The sequence below is a fragment of the Nymphaea colorata genome, chromosome 11 (assembly GCF_008831285.2).
Source record: "Nymphaea colorata isolate Beijing-Zhang1983 chromosome 11, ASM883128v2, whole genome shotgun sequence".
In the NCBI taxonomy this organism is placed as follows: Eukaryota; Viridiplantae; Streptophyta; class Magnoliopsida; order Nymphaeales; family Nymphaeaceae; genus Nymphaea; species Nymphaea colorata.
Genome location: NC_045148.1, coordinates 7,895,712 through 7,914,224, shown reverse-complemented (window position 1 = coordinate 7,914,224; position 18,513 = coordinate 7,895,712). Strand labels below are relative to the sequence as shown.

The window sequence follows — 18,513 nt, the reverse complement described above, 5'->3', positions numbered from 1 at the left end:
ACAGTATGGTCAGAGATCAATTACTTGGAGTCTGTTCAAAGCCATAGAAGAGTCAAACTCCCATGTAACTTGCCCTATCTTGGCACTTGGTCATAAGAATATGCCAAGTATTAAGTGTAAATTAAGTGAGGTGCCCCTGGAATTTTGATGCTGGTAATAGCCTGTTGGATGTTGTTAGATGGCTAAAAATTTTAAAAATATCAATAAAGAAACAGTTGTCACATGAGTTTATAGTACAATGATAGTTTTGATGGTTTTAGCAAGTAGTGATGGTTGTTTCAGCGATCGTTTTTAAAATTTTAGCCATCTGGCAACATCCAGCAACTGACATATTTTAATTCTCCTAGTTAAGGTAACATGTCCACATTCCATGACCTCCATCACATCTTTCCACTAAAGTTTTTTTCTTATATGATCTTGACCACCGACATCTCAAAGCCTGATCATTGTATGTTTTTCAGAAAAAATGTGTTCAACTATGATCACCTGTATTTGGCAAGAATCTTCTCATCACGGTAGTTGGGACCATGAGCTTGTGCAATAAATTCTTAATTGATTTGAGTACCATGGCCTCCTAGATAAATGGGCCAGCCTCACTGATCAGTCTTTTAAACATCATGGTGCATTGAGTTTATGATAGATGACAGCAATTACTAAGCTAAGATCCATTAGTGATAGAAGAGAATAGATTTATTGGATGTTTGTCACCATGTAGAAACTTTTGTGATCGCCGACATTGAAGGCTTTTTCGTTGGAGACCTCGATATCTAACAGGTTCATGCCATGATCAATCTGAAAAGATAGAGAAAAGGAAACCAAAATCAGTTTTAGTTTGATAAAAATCAATCGGAAAAGCCTCTTGTTTGACCTATTTTCTAAAACTAGTCACAATAATTTTGTCTATAATTTGGGCAAAAATTAGTAACTCTCTCATAGAAGGCTAGGAGTCGAATTTTCCCATGGTTTTTGGATAGAAATTACATAGTTAAGTCTAGTAAACACTTGCCAGGAATTTTGGGCCAAAAGCTCTCTAAAACTTTGCTTTTCAGAAACTAAAAAACATACTTGTTCTGATTTTTTTACCTATATTTGTTCAATTTAAAACTTTATATAGAAAAAAAATTGGTTTTTTTCTTCTGTTTGCTTCCAATCTTGTCTAGTTCGGTGAAGATACTTTTATGTGGTTCTATTTCAGAAGAGCTTTATTTGCTAGAGAGTTGACAGCAACTCTTAGTTTCCAACTCTCGTGGCAATTTTTATAGGCAATATGCAAGTTGAAGATGGTACCTTGCATGATGGAACATTGGAGCGAGCATTGACTCCTTGCCACCGCCACGCGATGCAGCCGAAAATCTCGACGACGGCGACCGTGTGCCGACTTTGCATACCGCCGGATCTCCGGCATCAGGTCGGCAGAGAGCCGCCAGAAGCGGGAGGTTCCCCGGCTTACAAGTGAGTTCGAGGACCCTATCCGTTCGAGCCGCCCGCCGCCGTCTTCCGACACTGAACCGACGCTGCGGACGAAAATTCCGCGGCCATCTGCGTCGGCCTCAGCGTCCGCATCGATATCGAGCGTCACTTCCACGTGGTCCTCGCGGCGGGAGCGTATGCAGGCAGTGTTTAGATCGTTCAGGAACACCTTTAGCATTCCGGCATTGGCCTCGGAGGTCCCCATCCCGAGCTCCGCGTGGCTCCGGAAAAAGCTCGGCGTCCTTGAGTTGCTTCCGGACGCCGGCGACTGCATTTTTCGGCCAATGCACCCCTTTCCTTAAGTTTCTGCGGAGTGCGGACCCTATCTCGTGGTAGGCGTCGTCGGAGACTCGGAGTTGGCCCTACTTGGGAGTCGGAAAGGAACTCTTTTAAATCGTCGCCTGCCATAGATTCAGTAGGGAAGGAACTCTTTTAAATCGTCGCCTGCCAAGGATTCAGCGCTTCCCTTTCCTCTTTGTTTGTTGAGTGCCAACAAAATGAAAATTCACCTTGCCAGGTTCCGTTCGTTTATCTCGATCATATTGAGAAGTAGTGTAAGACCTTAAATTAAGAAGCCAAGTGAACCAGTTTGTCTCCCTTCTTCTTCTTCTTCTTCTTCTTCTTCTTCTTCCTCTCTCTCTCTCTCTCTCTCTCAGAGCAAGGTCACATCAAAGAGACTCATAACAGTTGGAACACTCAGTGGGGAACGCTTGTTTGGCAGTCAACATTAAAGAGCTCAAGCCAATCAAATTTACCATTAATTATCAACCTAACTGCATGCACAAGCAACAATGATACAGACGAATCATAGGGTTGTGCACCAAATCAACACGTCAAGCACCAAACAATATTTAGATCAACTGTTGCGAAAATTGTGGCAAAGAAGAAGGCGACGTTTGCGATGCCAATGAGAAGAGGTGGTCTTCTTAAATGAGTGGCAAGCTACGAGCGCGCATCGTTCAACTAGCTTTATGATGGGTACGAACGGGGAGGTGGAAACGGCAAGGCCACCAACCTCCCGTGCACGTCAATTGCCCTGGAAAGACGCCGGTGAAATCATCAGCAGTCGTTCGTATGAATCTCTCTTACATTGATGATGGGGAAGCAACCCGGCAGGACTAAGATCAGTCCAAGGCTTCATTGAGGTGAAGTTTCCTCAGGTGTAAGCTCCGGAAAGATGGTGGAGCTACATTTGCCGATAGAGTTTGCTTTTTATATCTAAAAACTTCATTCATTTTTATTTTCTTTTTACATCTAAGTATCTGTTAAAATTTAAAATTCAGTATAACGGTGCCTATTATCTTGAAATTTCTGTCTGCAGCGAGTGGTTAATCCATCTAGCCGGGCCTGAGAGGCAAAAAACGAGAGAAAAAGGGGTTTGACCGCCAATTGGACAGTCTTTGAAGAGACAAAGAAGATGATTTTGTTTAATTTGACACCAGATTTGACTCTAAATCCCAAGTTCAACGGAATCATGTCTCCAAGCAAGCGGAGGATCTCATGGTCGCAAACGCGTCCTCACTACCAAAAGGCTGGAAGATGGCTGATAGCAAGCACAGGCCATATGCAGCACAGAAGGTGTCCAGATAATATACCATGCGAACATATTTAAAAAGAAGGAAAGGTCTATAAATTATTCCGTGCTCAAAAATTTCAACTGATACAAGCAAAGGTGATCAATTTAACAGGAGCAATAGCACTGGAGGCTAGAACTTTATGAACCGGAGTTTATCACATACTTTACACTCGGATAAACCATCAACAGCGGGGAACAATTGTATCCTCTGTAGTTAGATATATCTCCATCAACTCCATATCACATAATCCCCTGCATCTTACTGAGGGTCTCGAAGGTGCCAACCTTCAATGTGGTTTAGGCACATATCCATCAACAGCAAAGTTTCTGGTGGCCGATGGTAATGCTAGGCGAATTCCATCCAGTTCAGGTTTTGCTATGATTTGACAACCAAGCCTTGATCTGTCCAGACCACATGGAAAATGATTGGTCATTCAAGTAATATATATATATATATATATATATATATATATACACACACACACACACACACGTGTGTGTGTGTGCGTGAGAGAGAGAGAGAGAGAGAGAGAGAGACTCACGTCTCAGTAAGGCCAAATGCCAGGTCCAACATGTCATTTTCCTCGTCAACAGGTTCATCTAATTTGTTGTAGAACTCCATATCCTAAAATAATATAACAGACCCATCATCTCTGGCGAAAGAAAAGTTTAGTCAACAAAGGAGACAAGATTGATGGGGTACCATTACGATCACATGGCACGTAGAACAGGCAAGTGAGCCTTCACATGCTCCTGCACATCCAAGTCATTGCCCAACAGAACTACGTGACTATAATCTCATAGCTTCAATACAAAATTGAATTCATAGAACCTGAATAGACTACAGGAAAAGTGACCACAATATGAGAGATGGAAGCGGTATCAAGCAAGACATCCGAGCTGTAAAAAAGGAAAATAGAAACGGATTACCTTCGAGTTCTATGTCATTAGCATGAGCAGCTTCCAAAATGGACATTCCAACAGGAACCTTCACTTCTTTCTCTTCTCCATCTTTGTTTACAAATGTCACTGAAATCCTGCCTTGTCAAAACCTACACAGCATGAGATCACCCAGACCATCACAGTGATAAATTTAAATAACCATTGGCAATAAAGATCGATAATGTACACTTAACTATTCCATGCTTAAAAATGAAAAACCTGAAATGGACTACATAAATGAGGACCCTTATGAAAGCCAAACTAAATGAAGAGCAAACATTCATTCTTCATTGATGAAGGTTGGATAAACTGTAAGATTATCAGTTCAGACAGGTAAACAATACATTGAACTCCCCAACTGGAATTCTTCAACAAGACTGTAGCAATCAATAGTCAGCCACCAACAGCGCCTCAAATGAACCTTTGGCTACAACCTCATGCCTTCACATAACCGCAGAAGAACTTGTTAATTTGCATACTAACTTCACAAAATTTTGCACTTATCTTGGATGGCAATATCTAAAAGAAACTTGCCTTGGGGATAGTTTACTATGTAACAGTGCTATGAACTTCAGATGTACGAATGCAAAATAGACTTTGGAGTTTGGACCAAATCCACAAAATTGTAATAGATCGAAAGTATCTCAGGCTGATAAACTAGTACATCAAAATGCAATGTTGAAAATTCTAGACACATTCTCAAGGTTGCAATCATAAAAACCCATAATAACCAAAAAATTGTCATGAATACCCCATAAATCTCCAAGTCCACTGCATGTACAATCTCAACTACAATCTAGGTCCAAACTCCAAAGAAATAAATGATTCCTCTAAACTTATTTTGCTTAAACATTCATTTCACAGTTTACAGTACCAAAAGAATGCTCCAGAACAACAGTAGTTACTGTTTGATTCCATCCAGTGTTTTTTCTATTGTCCCCCATCCTACATCCTACATGTATGTAATTCATTGCTTCACAATTTGTTGAAGTGTGGACATGTGGATGGGTTTCTCTTGGATACTAATACAGATCATGTTTAGATAATCAAATAGGTGACTATAAAGAAGACGTGATCAACATTTGATAACAGATGAACAAAATTATGAGGTATATACAGTATCCTCTGAAATGCTATTTGGATAATTGAACCACATAATTTGCCCACCAGTACCATGGCTTTTGAACCACTCAACCATACATACTTTACACTGGAAAAGGAAACCTCACATTTTTTTCTCCTGTTGATTGCCAGGATTACAATCTTCAGTGGATGTTGAAAATGAGCGTTTCTGCTAAGAAAGGTATACATATATTAATTCTCCATATTTTAAATTAAAAAAAAAAAACAAGTAGGTAGTTCCACCAAATGAGAAGTCGAAAGAGAGAGAAGCTTATAATAGGGAAATTCTCTACGACACCAAAAGACATGCATAGGCACACATGCACACACACACACACACACACACACACACACAAGGTGCATGTACATGTCCAGGAAAATCACATAGAGGAGATTTATTTCCCACCCTCTGTTCCCATGAAGAGTACAACTTTTAAGTACTCTTTTGTCTTCATTGTGATTACCTTTTGAAGATACAATCCATAAGACACCTGAAATTACAATCATTGAACTATTTTAATTTTTCAATAAGGTGTATCCCCATATTCAGTTAGAGGTGAATATCAGTGACAGGCAAAGTTCTGGGAAAGAAAGATTTTTCATCAATTTGACACATAACATATACAAGGCCGTTAAGTGACCAGGAGTTCACAATTATATATTTTACATTATTATTTGCGTTGCACTTTGGTTAGGATGGACCATGATGTTTAACCTCTTTCTGTAGCTTCCTATAATTTGGACAGAAGTATCATATACCTTCTGGCCTTCATCTCACTCAATGTAGAAGTAGTCTAATTCTAGCTCCATAGATTTACTGGGATAGGGATACTGATAAGAAGTCAGATGAAACAAGGTGGTCATCAGTTTTAAATGTTTGCACTTGAACCACCCCTATTTGGCTGTTTACACTGTATTAACCGCAATACTTGTACCATCATGAAAGGTGCTGCAGCAAACGGGTAAACATGGAGTAGATCCAGCTTGTTGTATATGAAGCAATCTTTTCCTTTTCCCGTTAAATTTCTCTCTTGCACAGAATATTGGACGAAGGAGAAGAATAAGCTCACTCGATGAAAATGTCAAATCAGAAAAAGCCCCGATCAAGACTCTCCAAAGATTCCTCAAAGCCAACAGGCTTGAGAAATGAAAATTTTGCTCAGTGTGATGGGTCACATTTCATCAAACATGCTTGTGTTTGTGGCAAATAATGCCACTTACCAAAAAGGAAGCTATAGAAGGAAAGTGATGCTCACCACATATTCCCAACAATGTGTTTGCGGTGTTTCCTTATAGTGTGTCAACAGATAGGTACGTCTAGGAAAAGATGAAGCTTGCCCTGAAAAAAAGCCATTGTAAACATTCAAGAAGGGATGCAGTAACTACTGACATGCTAAAAAAGGAACCACTCTCCTCAGCAAAATCTGTTTTTTAATTACATTTACGAACATTTTCAACAAAAAATCAATGAAATACTTGCTCCTATAACAAGTAGAAACCTTATGTAAAAAGTTGGAAGCAATGATTTTTCATATCATGTGAAGATAGTTATGGATCTAAACATTGTCCACTAACGTTCAACAAGAGAAAGCCAAGTTACATGGTTAGTCAGCAATTCACCACGTCTCTACACTCGGTATACAAGTAATTCAAAGCAACAATCTAGCTGGTAGTAGAACACATTTTCATTAGACATGTCTTTGCCGTCTGCATACAAATAATTGAAAGCAATAATCTAACGTCACTTGGATTTGAAAGAGGAGAATAAATGGAGAACTATTTCCATTCAAGTCAACATAAAGAAATCTAAAATATTAGTTGACTTCAGAGAGAGAGGTAATTGTACCTCGTCTCAACTCTGAGACCACTCGTGTTCCTAATCGTTGAAGCCGACGAATCAACATAGTTGCACACTCACTTACCAGACCTGAAAAACAGCAAAAGCTTCAGCTCACATGCATTTTGGAGAAAAGATGACAGTAAATAGGAAGTGGCTTATTCCAATTTCTCTTCAAAGATACTATCAGCAAATAAAGCAATGTCTAAAGCAACAACTATACCACATCACTTCCTTCCTTCCCCTCATTTAATCTATAACATGATTTCTGAATCTATACACTTTATAGCTTACACCCCTGCATGTACACATGTCCGCATGGACTAGTGATTTCAAGTTTCCATCAGAATGTGTTTCCCAATAAACATACAAAAATGCTGCCACTGGGAAGTATAGTCTACTTAAAGAGCAACATATAAACCTTCGCCAGTGTGTAGCTGATTATTCCATCTAAACCACATCAAAACTTTTGCGGTCAATTATAAGTAGTCAACACATATAACTGGAGAACCACCTAAACGAAGATGTACGTGATCAGTAAAGATGCCTATAATGACAACCTTAGAAGCAAAATGTCTTCTTACGTGCTGACAACAATACATCATCAATTATCGAGAGCCTGGATGTTGCCCGTGAGGGTAAGATAACAAATTTCACAACATCTCAGTAAATCATCAAAAAATTTGGCTATTGAAAATGAGTGAATAACCATTCAGACTACTGTAAAAAAGTATACAGCAAAAAAGCACCGTAAAATTCATTGACAGTGTTTGCATGAGAAGCCATGTTTAAGTTCGTTCGCACAAATCAACAAACACTTCGCCTGCAATTTCATTGCCGTTCGAGTGCACAGAAACTAACGAGTGTAGATTAATGACGGTTTGCAAACCAGCATGAACGAATCGGTTATATAAATAGATACGAATACAAACATAATAACTGTTCTCGAACTCATGAACTTAAACCAAGCGCGCCCACCAGCCGAGACTCACAAACAAAATTCTTCCAAACATAACTAGAATATTAAAAACCAAGCACCCAAAATCACATCAATAGTCAATTTTCATGGTCAAATCGATGTCCTACCAGTGCAATGGCACCCACAAGCAGAAACCAACAAAGAGGAGGAGGGACGACACAGGGCTAGAGAAAATGTTGAAATTCGCAAATAAAAGCTGCACCACCGTTATAATGGATCCAACAATCGAACCAATCGTAGAAATCTTGCTTTTACTCACCCGAAAGACGGAAACGAAAGGCGGTGCCGGGATACGCAGGGAGCGAGAGAAGGCCCCCTACCAGGCACTCGCCACCAGGAGCAGCCGCAGAAAGGGTCGGGTTTGAGAAACGATCCATTATGAGTAGGGCGAGAGTGGACTCCTAGATTCGGTGTTGGGACCCGAAGGAGGCATGAGTCGGTCAGTAATCCAACCATGGAAAAACGAGTCCGGTCTCAGATCAAGGTCTGGTTCTAAATTTCAGATGCATTTGATGGTTCTTGGTTTAACGATTATGCATATGCTCCAGAAAGGAAAAACCAGCAATCTGTAATTACATTATAACAAGTTAAAAAGTACCCAGTTTGTTCCTCATCTGCAATTGCTTGGATCACAAACGCAAAGAGCTTGGTAAGAGTCTGATTGAGATGAGAATTTAATATCCTTGAAACTAAATCTGAACCCTTTACATACTGGCACAGATTATAACAAAAAAAAGGTTGAATGTGGACCAAAATTGATTAGGGGTTGTTTCATCCTCTTGGATCCTTAGGAGAATTACATTTTGAACAAGTTAGTAGTATTTGTAAAGAACGGATGAAAATGATGACCTTCAAAACTTATGCTAAAAGCCCCAACAAAATGGGGATGTAGCTCAGATGGTAGAGCGCTCGCTTTGCATGCGAGAGGTCTGGGGATCGATGCCCCACATCTCCATTGTCTTTTTCTTTGTCGGCGGGCGATCTTTTTCTCGGTGTTCTTAGAATGAGTAAATTCTATTAGTTGAATCCATCATTCACGGGGACGTAGCTCATATGGTAGAGCGCTCGCTTCGCATGCGAGAGGCACGGGGTTCGATTCCCCGCGTCTCCAAAATCCATTTTTTCATTTTTTATCGTTTCCTACGATTATGTTTACCGTTTTAAAGTTAGTTGAAACTTAGAAAAGGATAAAGAATCTCCTAATAACGGCATTTATAGAGAGAGGCTTTCAAGTTTACCGTAACGCAGTAGTGACCTGTGTTGGTGTTATGCAGTAGAAAGAAACCTGTGTTCAGTTGGTGCTCCGTATATCTTCATCCTGTATCACAGGCTTTTGGGTTGTAGAATGCATGTCGATAGCAACGTAAGGACGACTGAGGACTTTGTGGGGAGCGGCAACACGACCTCCTCCCCATTCGATGGCACATCAAAGTAGCCTACAAACCACGAGTAAGTCCTCTTTTTCTCGCCGGTTCCTGTTTCTCCATCGAGAATCTCTCTGACTCAACAACACTTCCCCGTTCCTCAACTTCATGCCCAGATCTCCGTCTGCAGAGGAACTCTCTGCCATCGCCCATCACCATTCATAGAGCATGGGCGATTGCAAGCGCTCTGTTGTTTCCCTTTCTGCCGTTCTTAGCAATGCCTGGTGCTCTCTTTCTCTCTCACACACACCCCCCATTACACGGTCACTTTTTGTGTACACAATTGATACAATTAAATTATTTACTCTCTTTTCCCCATGTTTTATTGCACGACCAATTTTTCTTTTGCAGTTGCAACTCTGACACTTCCTGTTCTTCATCGTTAACAGGTTCGTGACTTATTCTTGTTTGCTTTTGCTCCTTTTCTCAATCAGGGAGCTTCCTTGATGCTGGAGAAGTTGAAGACATTGAATTTCAAAATTCTCCAAATGTCATCCAGCAGTTACGAGTTCAAGTCATTAAGGCGGGGTTTTGTGAAGATCAGGTGCAGTTCTTATCGATCAATGGATGCCATTGATTTATCTAAGTTGATCGTGTAACTTCGACTATAGATGAGAGCTTCAACGTAGGTTTTCTGATGGTCGAGTAACTCAGGATCCCAAGAAGGTTAACTCGATTTATGTTTAAGGTTCGGCTCTGTTCTCAAATACAAAATCGAGCTCGTTTTCTGCTTTCGAAGGAGTTTTTCTCATCTTCACTATGTGGCGTTCATAATTACAAGGTTATTTATATATCTGCATACTAGCATCGTGATTGCTATGGATGAGTTCCGCGGGTTCAGTTGCTTGCTGTATCTGTATACAGGATGCCTTGCTTGCTGTATCTATGTACCGGATGCCATGTCATGACATCTTGTTGCTAGGAGAAGAAGAATTTTTAATGGTAGGAATTTGACAGACGCACTACCAATTCCTTTAAAGTGTGTAAGGCAGAACAATACATCAAGCTCAATATTGATCGTAATGCCTCGGAACAATTTATGACTTTGTTTATTCTAATGGAAATTATCATAATTGCATCTCAAAGAGAGCCAAGGGAAGTGTGCAAGCTTCTTTCTTACCCTGTGAAGTTGGCATAAGGTTTAGTTTCTATCAAAAGAGATAACACCTGTTAGGCTGTTGCAATAGCCATGTTCAATTGGCATTTCACGGAGGACTGGAAGGAAAGAATGACCTGAATTGCTAAGGCTTAAAATGTCCTCTGTGATAACATGAAAGAGATGCTAAAGATTACCTCTAACTACTTGTTTGGGATGACCTGATTTTTACGTTCCTCTATATGAAACTATTACCTAATTAGTACCAGCTGTAACTTGGAAACTGCTTTTCATGCTTCTTTCTAAAATCATTCTTGGTTAGAGCACTTGTAATTCAGTTTTTATGTACAAGATCTGGGTCAGATGGATCCACCATGAAGAAGGTGCATGTTTGAATTTAGTAATGTACATTGTTATTATTATTGTTATTATTTATTATTTCTAAAAGAATGGGAACATTTAGTGATTTGTAACAGGTTGTTATAAACAGGCTGCAGTAAAGATGCTGTTTGGTAGATCTGAAAATCTTTGTGACTTTTCTAATTATCTTGTCTAATGATGAGTATGAGGTGAGACAATACCAAAAGAAAACTCATAATGGTAGACTTCTTCCAGGGTCTTCAAGTTGCAGCCTTCACATTTCCCTCTTTGTCCTGCAAAAATACTATGAAACTATGTGTGTATGTCTGTTGGATTTTCCAGTAGAAAGGGTTGATTTATCAACTCAATTATCAAGCGTACAATCTGCCTTGGGGGCTTATAGATACTTTGCATATGTGTGTGTGTGTGTCTTCTACTAGATCCAACCTCAAAAATAACTTAATTTTCATATGTAACTTCAAGTCTTCAACAAGTTAGAAGTTTTATAGGAAATTTTCACTGGATAATTGAATATATATATATATATATATATATATATATATATATATATATAGAGAGAGAGAGAGAGAGGAGTTCATTATTGTCGTATGTCAGATGTTGCCGAATAGTTCAAGTTTTAAAACTTTGTTACTAAAAAACAGTCACTAAATTGGTATGAATCACTGTTAATAATGTGGCAACGGATTATTTGGATCTAGCGACAATTTTTTGTTTTTTTAATGACAATTTTTTAAACCATCTGGCAACTACCTAGCATACAATGTGTATATATATATAGCTTTGCATGTTTGTTAGAAAACTCAATCTTAACAACCCATTATGTGACACACCATGCCAACTTTTTCTCATTTTTGTCTCACTAAATGTTTGTTATTGAGCACTCAATGAAGAAATAATGGACAGGTTTGGATTGTTACATTTTAGGTGTTAAGTTCCTTTATGTTTCTTAATACAAAACTATTTGTTAAATGCATATATAGGCACTGTGGGACAAAGTATATTGGTCAATATATTGTATTGGTGAGGAAGCGAGTGCTGCCAATTTTTATTTTGAAATTATTGGGAGAATTTAAGGGGTCATAGTTGAGTGAGGGTTCTCTCTTGTCATGAAATGTGGAAATTTTATGTTATTGCTATTTCATAAAGCATTGTTAATGAACTGTTTCCTATTGCAGATGGTGGCATCTCTCTTAGATGCTGAGGGTTTAAACATCAAGGCTGGTGAAACTGCACTAGATATTGCTGAAAGAAAAATTCATGTTCAGAAACCGCTTTTATTCTGAGAGAATGAAGTGTGGAAACCTTCAAAGTAAGTTCAAATCCACTAACTACTGCAAGGCAGCTTAAAAAGACAATTAGTGATGAAGCTTGATCTTGTTAAAGTATATGGTTTCTTTCGTCCCTTAAGTTGGTCAAAGCCTTTGTATGTCCAACTTATGCTTTAAGGTCTAATTGTTATAACCTGTATAAGTGAAGGACATGATAGTCTTTCACTGTACTTCTAAGTGAGCCTTACACTAGGGCATCAGGCCCTTTAGTGAGTTACGATAGTTTTTCTGAAGAAGCAGCCGATGGGAGGCTGCAGCTGCTTTTTTGGAGCTGCATGAAGATGATGAAACTGCGAATCAGGTTAGTACAACTTTGCTATCATGCTTTGGGGTGGTCATTTGGATACTATTTCAACATGGTTGTTACAGTCGGCAGCAGTCTTAGAGAGAGAAAATCATATTATTAACTAACCCTAATCTAACTAATAAGGAGATTATGGCAGCAGTAGAGACTTACAAATAACATCGTCCAAAAATAGAGAAATGTTTAAAGAGAATGCGTAAATATTAAACATTGCAAAAGACCGCCTAGAAACTTAAAGTCTTCTAAATTAACCCTCCCTCTCAAACTGGAGCATACATATTAATCATGCTCAGTTTGTCACAACATGTAGAAAAATCACCAATAGGAAGAGCTTTGGTGAAGACATCTACAGTTTAATCTTCAGATGATACTTGAATAGTGGCTATAGTTCTTCCTTGAACAAGGTCCCGAATGTAATGACAGTTCACTTCAATATGTTTAGTTCTCTCATGGAAAACTGGATAATTTGCAATGTATCTGGCTGCTCTATTGTCACAATACATCCTTATGGAAAGAAGAATTAACACACTTAGGCTAGATAGCATGGATTTAGCCCGAGTCATTTCAACGTCAGTTTGAGTCATAACCCTGTACTCAGATTCTACACTAGATCTTGACCCCACACCTTGCTATTAGCTTCTTCAGGATATAAGGTTGTCTCCCACAAATACACAGAATCCTGTGGTAGACTTCTTGTCTTCAATTAAGTCAGCATAGTCAGCATTACTATAGGCTTCCACTTCTAAGGTCTTGCCTTTTGTGAACAAAAGTCCTTTACCTGGAGATGATTTCAAATATGTGACCACCATGAATGTTGCATCATAAATTGACTTAGCTTCCCCACTGCAAAGCTAATGTTTGGTCTGGTCACAGTAACATAGAGGAGCTTCCCAATAAGGAATTTGTATGATCGAGAATCCACTAATTTAGATTGGCCATCATAAAGATGTACACATGGATTCATAGGTAGAATGGCCGGTTTAGCTCCTAGCATCTCATTGTCCTGCAATAAATCAAGAATATACTTTCGTTTGGACAAAACTACACATTCCCTGTTGCAAGCGACATCTATTCTCAAGAAATATCGTAGTTGGCCAAGATCCTTATCCTTCGTCACAAGTTTTAGGTGCCCCATTGGACCATAGGCACGGGGCTGGTACAGGTAGGGTACGAACTATTTTTAAAAAAATTTGGGGGTGTGTGTGTGTGTGTGTGTATATATATATATATAACAAAAAATAAGAATTCAATCAAACAAAATAACACATTCATGATTCAAAATTTATTCTAAAGAAGAAATTGTTGAACAAAATATGAAAACACAGCTTTGTATGAGTATAAATGATGTGAAAAAAAAACTGAAACCCTAAATTCTGGATAGGAAAGGACTTGGTCAACTTTGACTGAGTCCTAAATCAGACGGATATGGTCCCAGGTACGTTGACTGTATATAGTACTGTTTGGCCGGTACTCAAAAAGTACCCAAGACAGTACCTGTACCTGTACCAGTGACTCACGCTACTGGTACGGGTACGCTGCCTTTACAGCAGTACCCATGTGACAATGTGAACTAGTAGAAGAACAAAATAGTTTCATTTGTTTTTGTCCTGTTGTTCCAAGGCATGCAAGGTCCAGCTCAACCTCTTCTAGTTCTCCAAGCTCATACAAGGTCTGCTGCAAATTGTATTCTCTGGTCCCATTTGTGTTGTGAAATATTACTACTGTCCAAGACTCCAAAAACATTTTTTTCTACCAGGGAAACAAAAGAAGAAAAACCTTTGCTGAACCACAGATCCGAGTTGCTTATCAAAGCTTCTCTCTGTGGGAACTCAGTGCCTCTGGGTTAGACAACTTAAGCCTGAAAACAACTCTTATCTCCTTTTCCAGCTATCTCTTGTGCAGGTTGAACAGGCAAAAATATGATACAGATCAAAAATTTCTTGAGGTTGTAGTGCATATTTTTGCACAAATGTGACCATGGCTGGAATGAATAGACAACTCGTGATGCATCTGTATTTCTAATATCCATTGTCAATGACATTGAAGTATGTTATGGATTGTTATTAAAAAACACACAGTGCATTACTGATTATCAACAGTGGCATAGTCTTTCCGTCGAGAAAGGTTTCAATGGCAGGGCTTTTACATTTGGTGCTGCAAATTATTGTGCATCACTAAAAATCAATCTTCTTGGTGCAATTTCTGGCTTGTATTGCAACAATCATAATCTTGGCTGTAGAATGAGTTTGAAAGTGCTTATGTAGTTTAGCAGATACGCAGTTTAATGTATCACAAGGTAAAAAGCTTCATGTATTCTCCATTCAGCATTGCAGGATACACTGAATTGGATAGGATTAGAAAAGAGAATGAAATATGCAGATTGAATTTGGGTATATCAGCTGGTCACTTTCTGCTTATCCATTTCTTTATGGGTTCGTCATGAGTTAATTTCTTGTCTGATATTTTTAGGCATTTGATGGATGAAGATCTGAGCTCATTGTTTATTATTGAGTTTCAAAAATTTGAAGACTGATCATGTTCCCCTGAAGCAAGTGGTTTCTTCAGATGGGTGGTGCTCATTATTTTATATCTGGATTATAAGTTTCCAGGTCCTTCTAGAAAATGTCATCGGATGACATTGGAATGGTATTTTACACTTATTTTCTGTGTGTCATGGACATTGGAAAGAATGTCGTGCTACATCATGTTAGGCCACATCAAAGAAACATATACCTGTACTTCTACTGCTTACTGTTTTTAACAGACAGATATGAATGGGTTTCATTGATGAAATCATGAGGAATTGGTGCTATGTTGTCGCCTAAGCATACAACTTTGTATAACACTTGACTGCCCACATTAATCACTAAGTAGATACACTACTGTCCTAATATTGAAATATTTCTTTCTTTACACATATCATTCAATGCATTGGAGCCCATTCTTATGGCCCGACAAATTGGCCCTATTTTTATCCAAGACTTCCCTTGGGGCTCGTTTGATTGTCGGGTGAAATTTAACATGGTAAATTTATCATGGTAAATTTTTCTGGAAAAATTTACAGGATGAAATTTCTCCTTGTTCCAATGTGAGGCTTTGTTTGATGCACACGAAAAATTTAACGTGGTAAATTTAAGTTTGTTTGATGCACAGGAAAAATTTAACCTGGTAAAAAGCAAGAAAACTTGATGAAAATTTTCAATCTTTGTGTACCCTTCAATGAAAGTATCCATGAAACGACTGATAATTGAATAGGAGGTGAGCACAATCTACAAGCCCAAGCTTCATAATGAAATTACATAATACTGAATCCAACTCATGCCCAACGATAACTCATGCCCAAGCTTCATCCTGTGGCAATGAATCAACCTGCCAATGTCAAGAAACCCACACTGACCAGCTGTAATGCTCACTAAGCTGCTCAAATTGGGCTTCAAATCACCCATCAACAGACTATTAAAAATCCCAAGCAACGCATTGAACTCACCAACTTTGCAGTAACCATCAATCATGGCATTCCATGAGACGATGCTTCTTTTGGGCATTTTATCGAACACCTTGCGAGCAAGCTGTTCGTTACCAGTTATCCCGTGCAGATGGTGGAGTATTGAATCACCCACATCGCATTCTGTGGACAATAACAAATGGTGGAGTATCTGGGGACAATAATCGCATTTCATCAAATCACCCAAGAGGGGTGTGATCGAAATCATTGGAACACTTTTCTGCCTGTTAGAGCTCCCTTCGTCTTCCTCTTGTCATCTTCATCCTCTGCTGGCTCCCTTCGTTTTCCCCTTCTCATTTTCATCCTCTGTTGGCTCCCTTCGTCTTCCCCTTCTCATTTTCATCCTCTGCTGCTTCACCCCACCGCTGCCTCGTCCCACCGCCACTGCCCTTGCCCCACTGCTGCTTCTTCGTTGCACAGCGTGTTCTAATCTTTTGATATGAAGGTCTCGAATTCTCGCCCCACCACTGTGTCCTGTAGGGGGATTTTGCATGGATCCTCCACATCAAGTGAAGCCAGGAGCATTCAATCCACCATAGATTTTGGGGGGTTTTCTGAGTCGGCTGCATAGAGTCGAGCTTTTTCCAGCAGTCTTTGCAGTTTCTATTTGAGGGTGATTAGGGTTTTTGAATTGGGAGAAATTTGAGAAGCCTTGATTATGGTAGGCCATCGGCAGTGTCAATGGGAAGAATCCAGCACCACGGAGAAGAGTAAAGCCCCGATTTCTGAGATTGATATGAAATCGGCGTCACTTCCTTCGTGCTCTGCCCGCACCACCTGCTTCACCCTCCATTCCTTCGTGCTCTTCCCGCACCACCTGCTCTTCACCCTCCATTCCTTCGTGCTATTCCCGCACCACCTGCTTCACCCTCCATTTCTTTGTGCTTTGCTGCAGAAACCCCTCCCCAGTCTCGGCCACATGCTCAGGACGTGAGAGTGAAAAATCGAAAGCGGTCGAACGGTGAAATTTCACCCGCTCAAAAGTCCGAGCTGCGAGCTCGGACTTTCGAGCGGGTGAAATTTCACCCGCTCGCTTATATGTTAAACGGGGTGAATTTCACCCCGTTTGATGCATTTTACGTCGGGCGGGTGAAATTTCACCCACCCATACAGATTTTTCCCTCCCTTTTCATTTTACCCCGGCTATCAAACGGGGCCTTGGTTATGACCTATGGGATCTGTCATATTCAATTCGGATGTTTGCCCTGCCCTTTTCTACTTATTTAGGATGATCTAAAAGGTGCAGACACGAAAGATTTTAGGCTACTATTTAATCCATTGTTCCCTTATTCAGCTCAAGAACACTGAATCATGGCGCTGGATCTTTGTTATTGAATGTTGAAGGGCTGAGGTACAATTGCTGTGGGAAGTTTCCACTTGTAAAGAGAAGACGGATTATGCTACCCACTCTTTCCAAGTTCCTCTGAAGCTCTCCGATGGGCATGACTTTGGTCACTTGAACTTACTGCAGCACTACTTTTCTTCATTTGTGGATATCTCACTGGGCCAGTCACTTGATCATATGGTATACATTCTTGAACATATATAGCTTTTGCTTTCCGTTTGAAATTGCATGGTTTATATATTAGCATTCAGGTTGCTCCTCGCTGTTGAAGAAATCACCTTTTATTGGCCGAATGCTCTAGTTTTCGTGATGTTGGTACTAGATTTGTAACTTGTATTGTATTTGATCTTTTGTCATTTTTTTATATTAACTTATTCACATTAATCATGTTTAATTCGGACTTCGGACCTACAATGTAAGCAAGATCTGACAGATGTCCTGGCAGCAGCACCATCTATGTGGACTCTTGGCAATAAAGGGATGGGGGTTGTCAATCCGCAGCCTATGAAAGTGCAGAAAGCGTTGAATCTGGTGAGCAACAAGAGTCTCAATAAGAAACATAAACATGGTGGAGAAGTCTTCGTATTAGAAAGTTATATCTCCTTGAAGGAAAACAATGACAAATTTCTCAGAATTTACTTGAAGGAGCAAGAGGAGAGCCTCGTGGAGTGATATAGTAAAGATTTCAATGTAAAATCTAGTTGTTGTAGTGTACCTCATTCAGAATCTGTTTTTTATGGTACAACTTGCTTGGACGATAACCGAAAAAATTAATTGTCTAAATGTTTGTTAATGAAATTCAAATTAAAAAAAAAAAATCTCCTTCTATTTCATATTATACAAACAAACAGACATGCATACATACATTATATATATGCTGGTGAAAAAAGAGGATAAATGCTTAAGTTGGAAGCTAGGCATTTATTGGGAATAGAGGGAAGTCGACGGGATTGGATTGTTTTTAGCATTGAGAGGTATATATATATATATATATATATGCCAACGGTATGCTTTTTTCTACTTCTAAAACAATCGGAAGGCTGAGGACGTTTTGCGTTGGCCAAGGCCAGAGCCATGGCCAAAAATGTTATTGGCCGTGGCCGATAAAAGAAAATGATTAACAGTTGAAAACAAAGAAGAAGGAATCTGATCACGATCATGCAATAATTGTAGTCATTGGCCAGTGGCCACGGTTCGAGCGTTG

The 18,513-nt window shown here is 39.5% G+C and overlaps 3 protein-coding genes and 2 non-coding genes across 21 annotated transcripts; 3 read left to right on the top strand and 2 right to left on the bottom strand.

Moving 5' to 3' along the window:
* Positions 1 to 700: 700 nt before the first annotated feature.
* On the bottom strand, positions 701 to 2,038 carry LOC116265056 (uncharacterized). Its single transcript, XM_031645590.2, has 2 exons — positions 1,288 to 2,038; positions 701 to 792 (listed from the first exon to the last, which is right to left on the bottom strand). The coding sequence occupies exons 1-2, from the start codon at positions 1,742 to 1,744 to the stop codon at positions 788 to 790; spliced, it is 462 nt and encodes a 153-aa protein (XP_031501450.2). The 5' UTR covers positions 1,745 to 2,038; the 3' UTR covers positions 701 to 787.
* A 1,039-nt stretch (positions 2,039 to 3,077) lies between these two features.
* On the bottom strand, positions 3,078 to 8,372 carry LOC116263507 (adrenodoxin-like protein 2, mitochondrial). 3 transcript variants are annotated; one of them, XM_031643237.2, is made up of 9 exons: positions 8,186 to 8,372; positions 6,957 to 7,037; positions 6,367 to 6,449; positions 5,575 to 5,601; positions 5,218 to 5,279; positions 3,977 to 4,083; positions 3,750 to 3,799; positions 3,589 to 3,671; positions 3,078 to 3,448 (listed from the first exon to the last, which is right to left on the bottom strand). In XM_031643237.2, exons 1-9 carry the CDS (start codon positions 8,301 to 8,303, stop codon positions 3,334 to 3,336), a joined length of 726 nt encoding a protein of 241 aa, XP_031499097.1. In that variant the 5' UTR covers positions 8,304 to 8,372; the 3' UTR covers positions 3,078 to 3,333. The 3 variants fall into 3 exon arrangements, with proteins under 3 accessions (XP_031499097.1, XP_031499098.1, XP_031499099.1); XM_031643238.2 differs by lacking the exon at positions 5,575 to 5,601 and having other exon boundaries at positions 5,218 to 5,282; positions 8,186 to 8,366; XM_031643239.2 differs by lacking the exon at positions 5,575 to 5,601 and having other exon boundaries at positions 8,186 to 8,366.
* A 436-nt stretch (positions 8,373 to 8,808) lies between these two features.
* Positions 8,809 to 8,881, top strand: TRNAA-UGC (transfer RNA alanine (anticodon UGC)). The gene has a single exon. It is a non-coding gene; the product is annotated as a tRNA-Ala (tRNA).
* Positions 8,882 to 8,964: 83 nt separating this feature from the next.
* On the top strand, positions 8,965 to 9,037 carry TRNAA-CGC (transfer RNA alanine (anticodon CGC)). The gene has a single exon. It is a non-coding gene; the product is annotated as a tRNA-Ala (tRNA).
* A 133-nt stretch (positions 9,038 to 9,170) lies between these two features.
* Positions 9,171 to 18,106, top strand: LOC116264597 (uncharacterized). Of its 15 annotated transcripts, none has more exons than XM_031644911.2 (5): positions 9,171 to 9,375; positions 9,467 to 9,574; positions 9,785 to 9,894; positions 12,003 to 12,136; positions 17,758 to 18,106. In XM_031644911.2, exons 1-4 carry the CDS (start codon positions 9,345 to 9,347, stop codon positions 12,108 to 12,110), a joined length of 357 nt encoding a protein of 118 aa, XP_031500771.1. In that variant the 5' UTR covers positions 9,171 to 9,344; the 3' UTR covers positions 12,111 to 12,136; positions 17,758 to 18,106. The 15 variants fall into 15 exon arrangements, 8 of the variants coding, with proteins under 8 accessions (XP_031500771.1, XP_031500773.1, XP_049936569.1 ...); XM_031644913.2 differs by having other exon boundaries at positions 17,755 to 18,106; XM_050080612.1 differs by having other exon boundaries at positions 17,734 to 18,106.
* Positions 18,107 to 18,513: the final 407 nt, after the last annotated feature.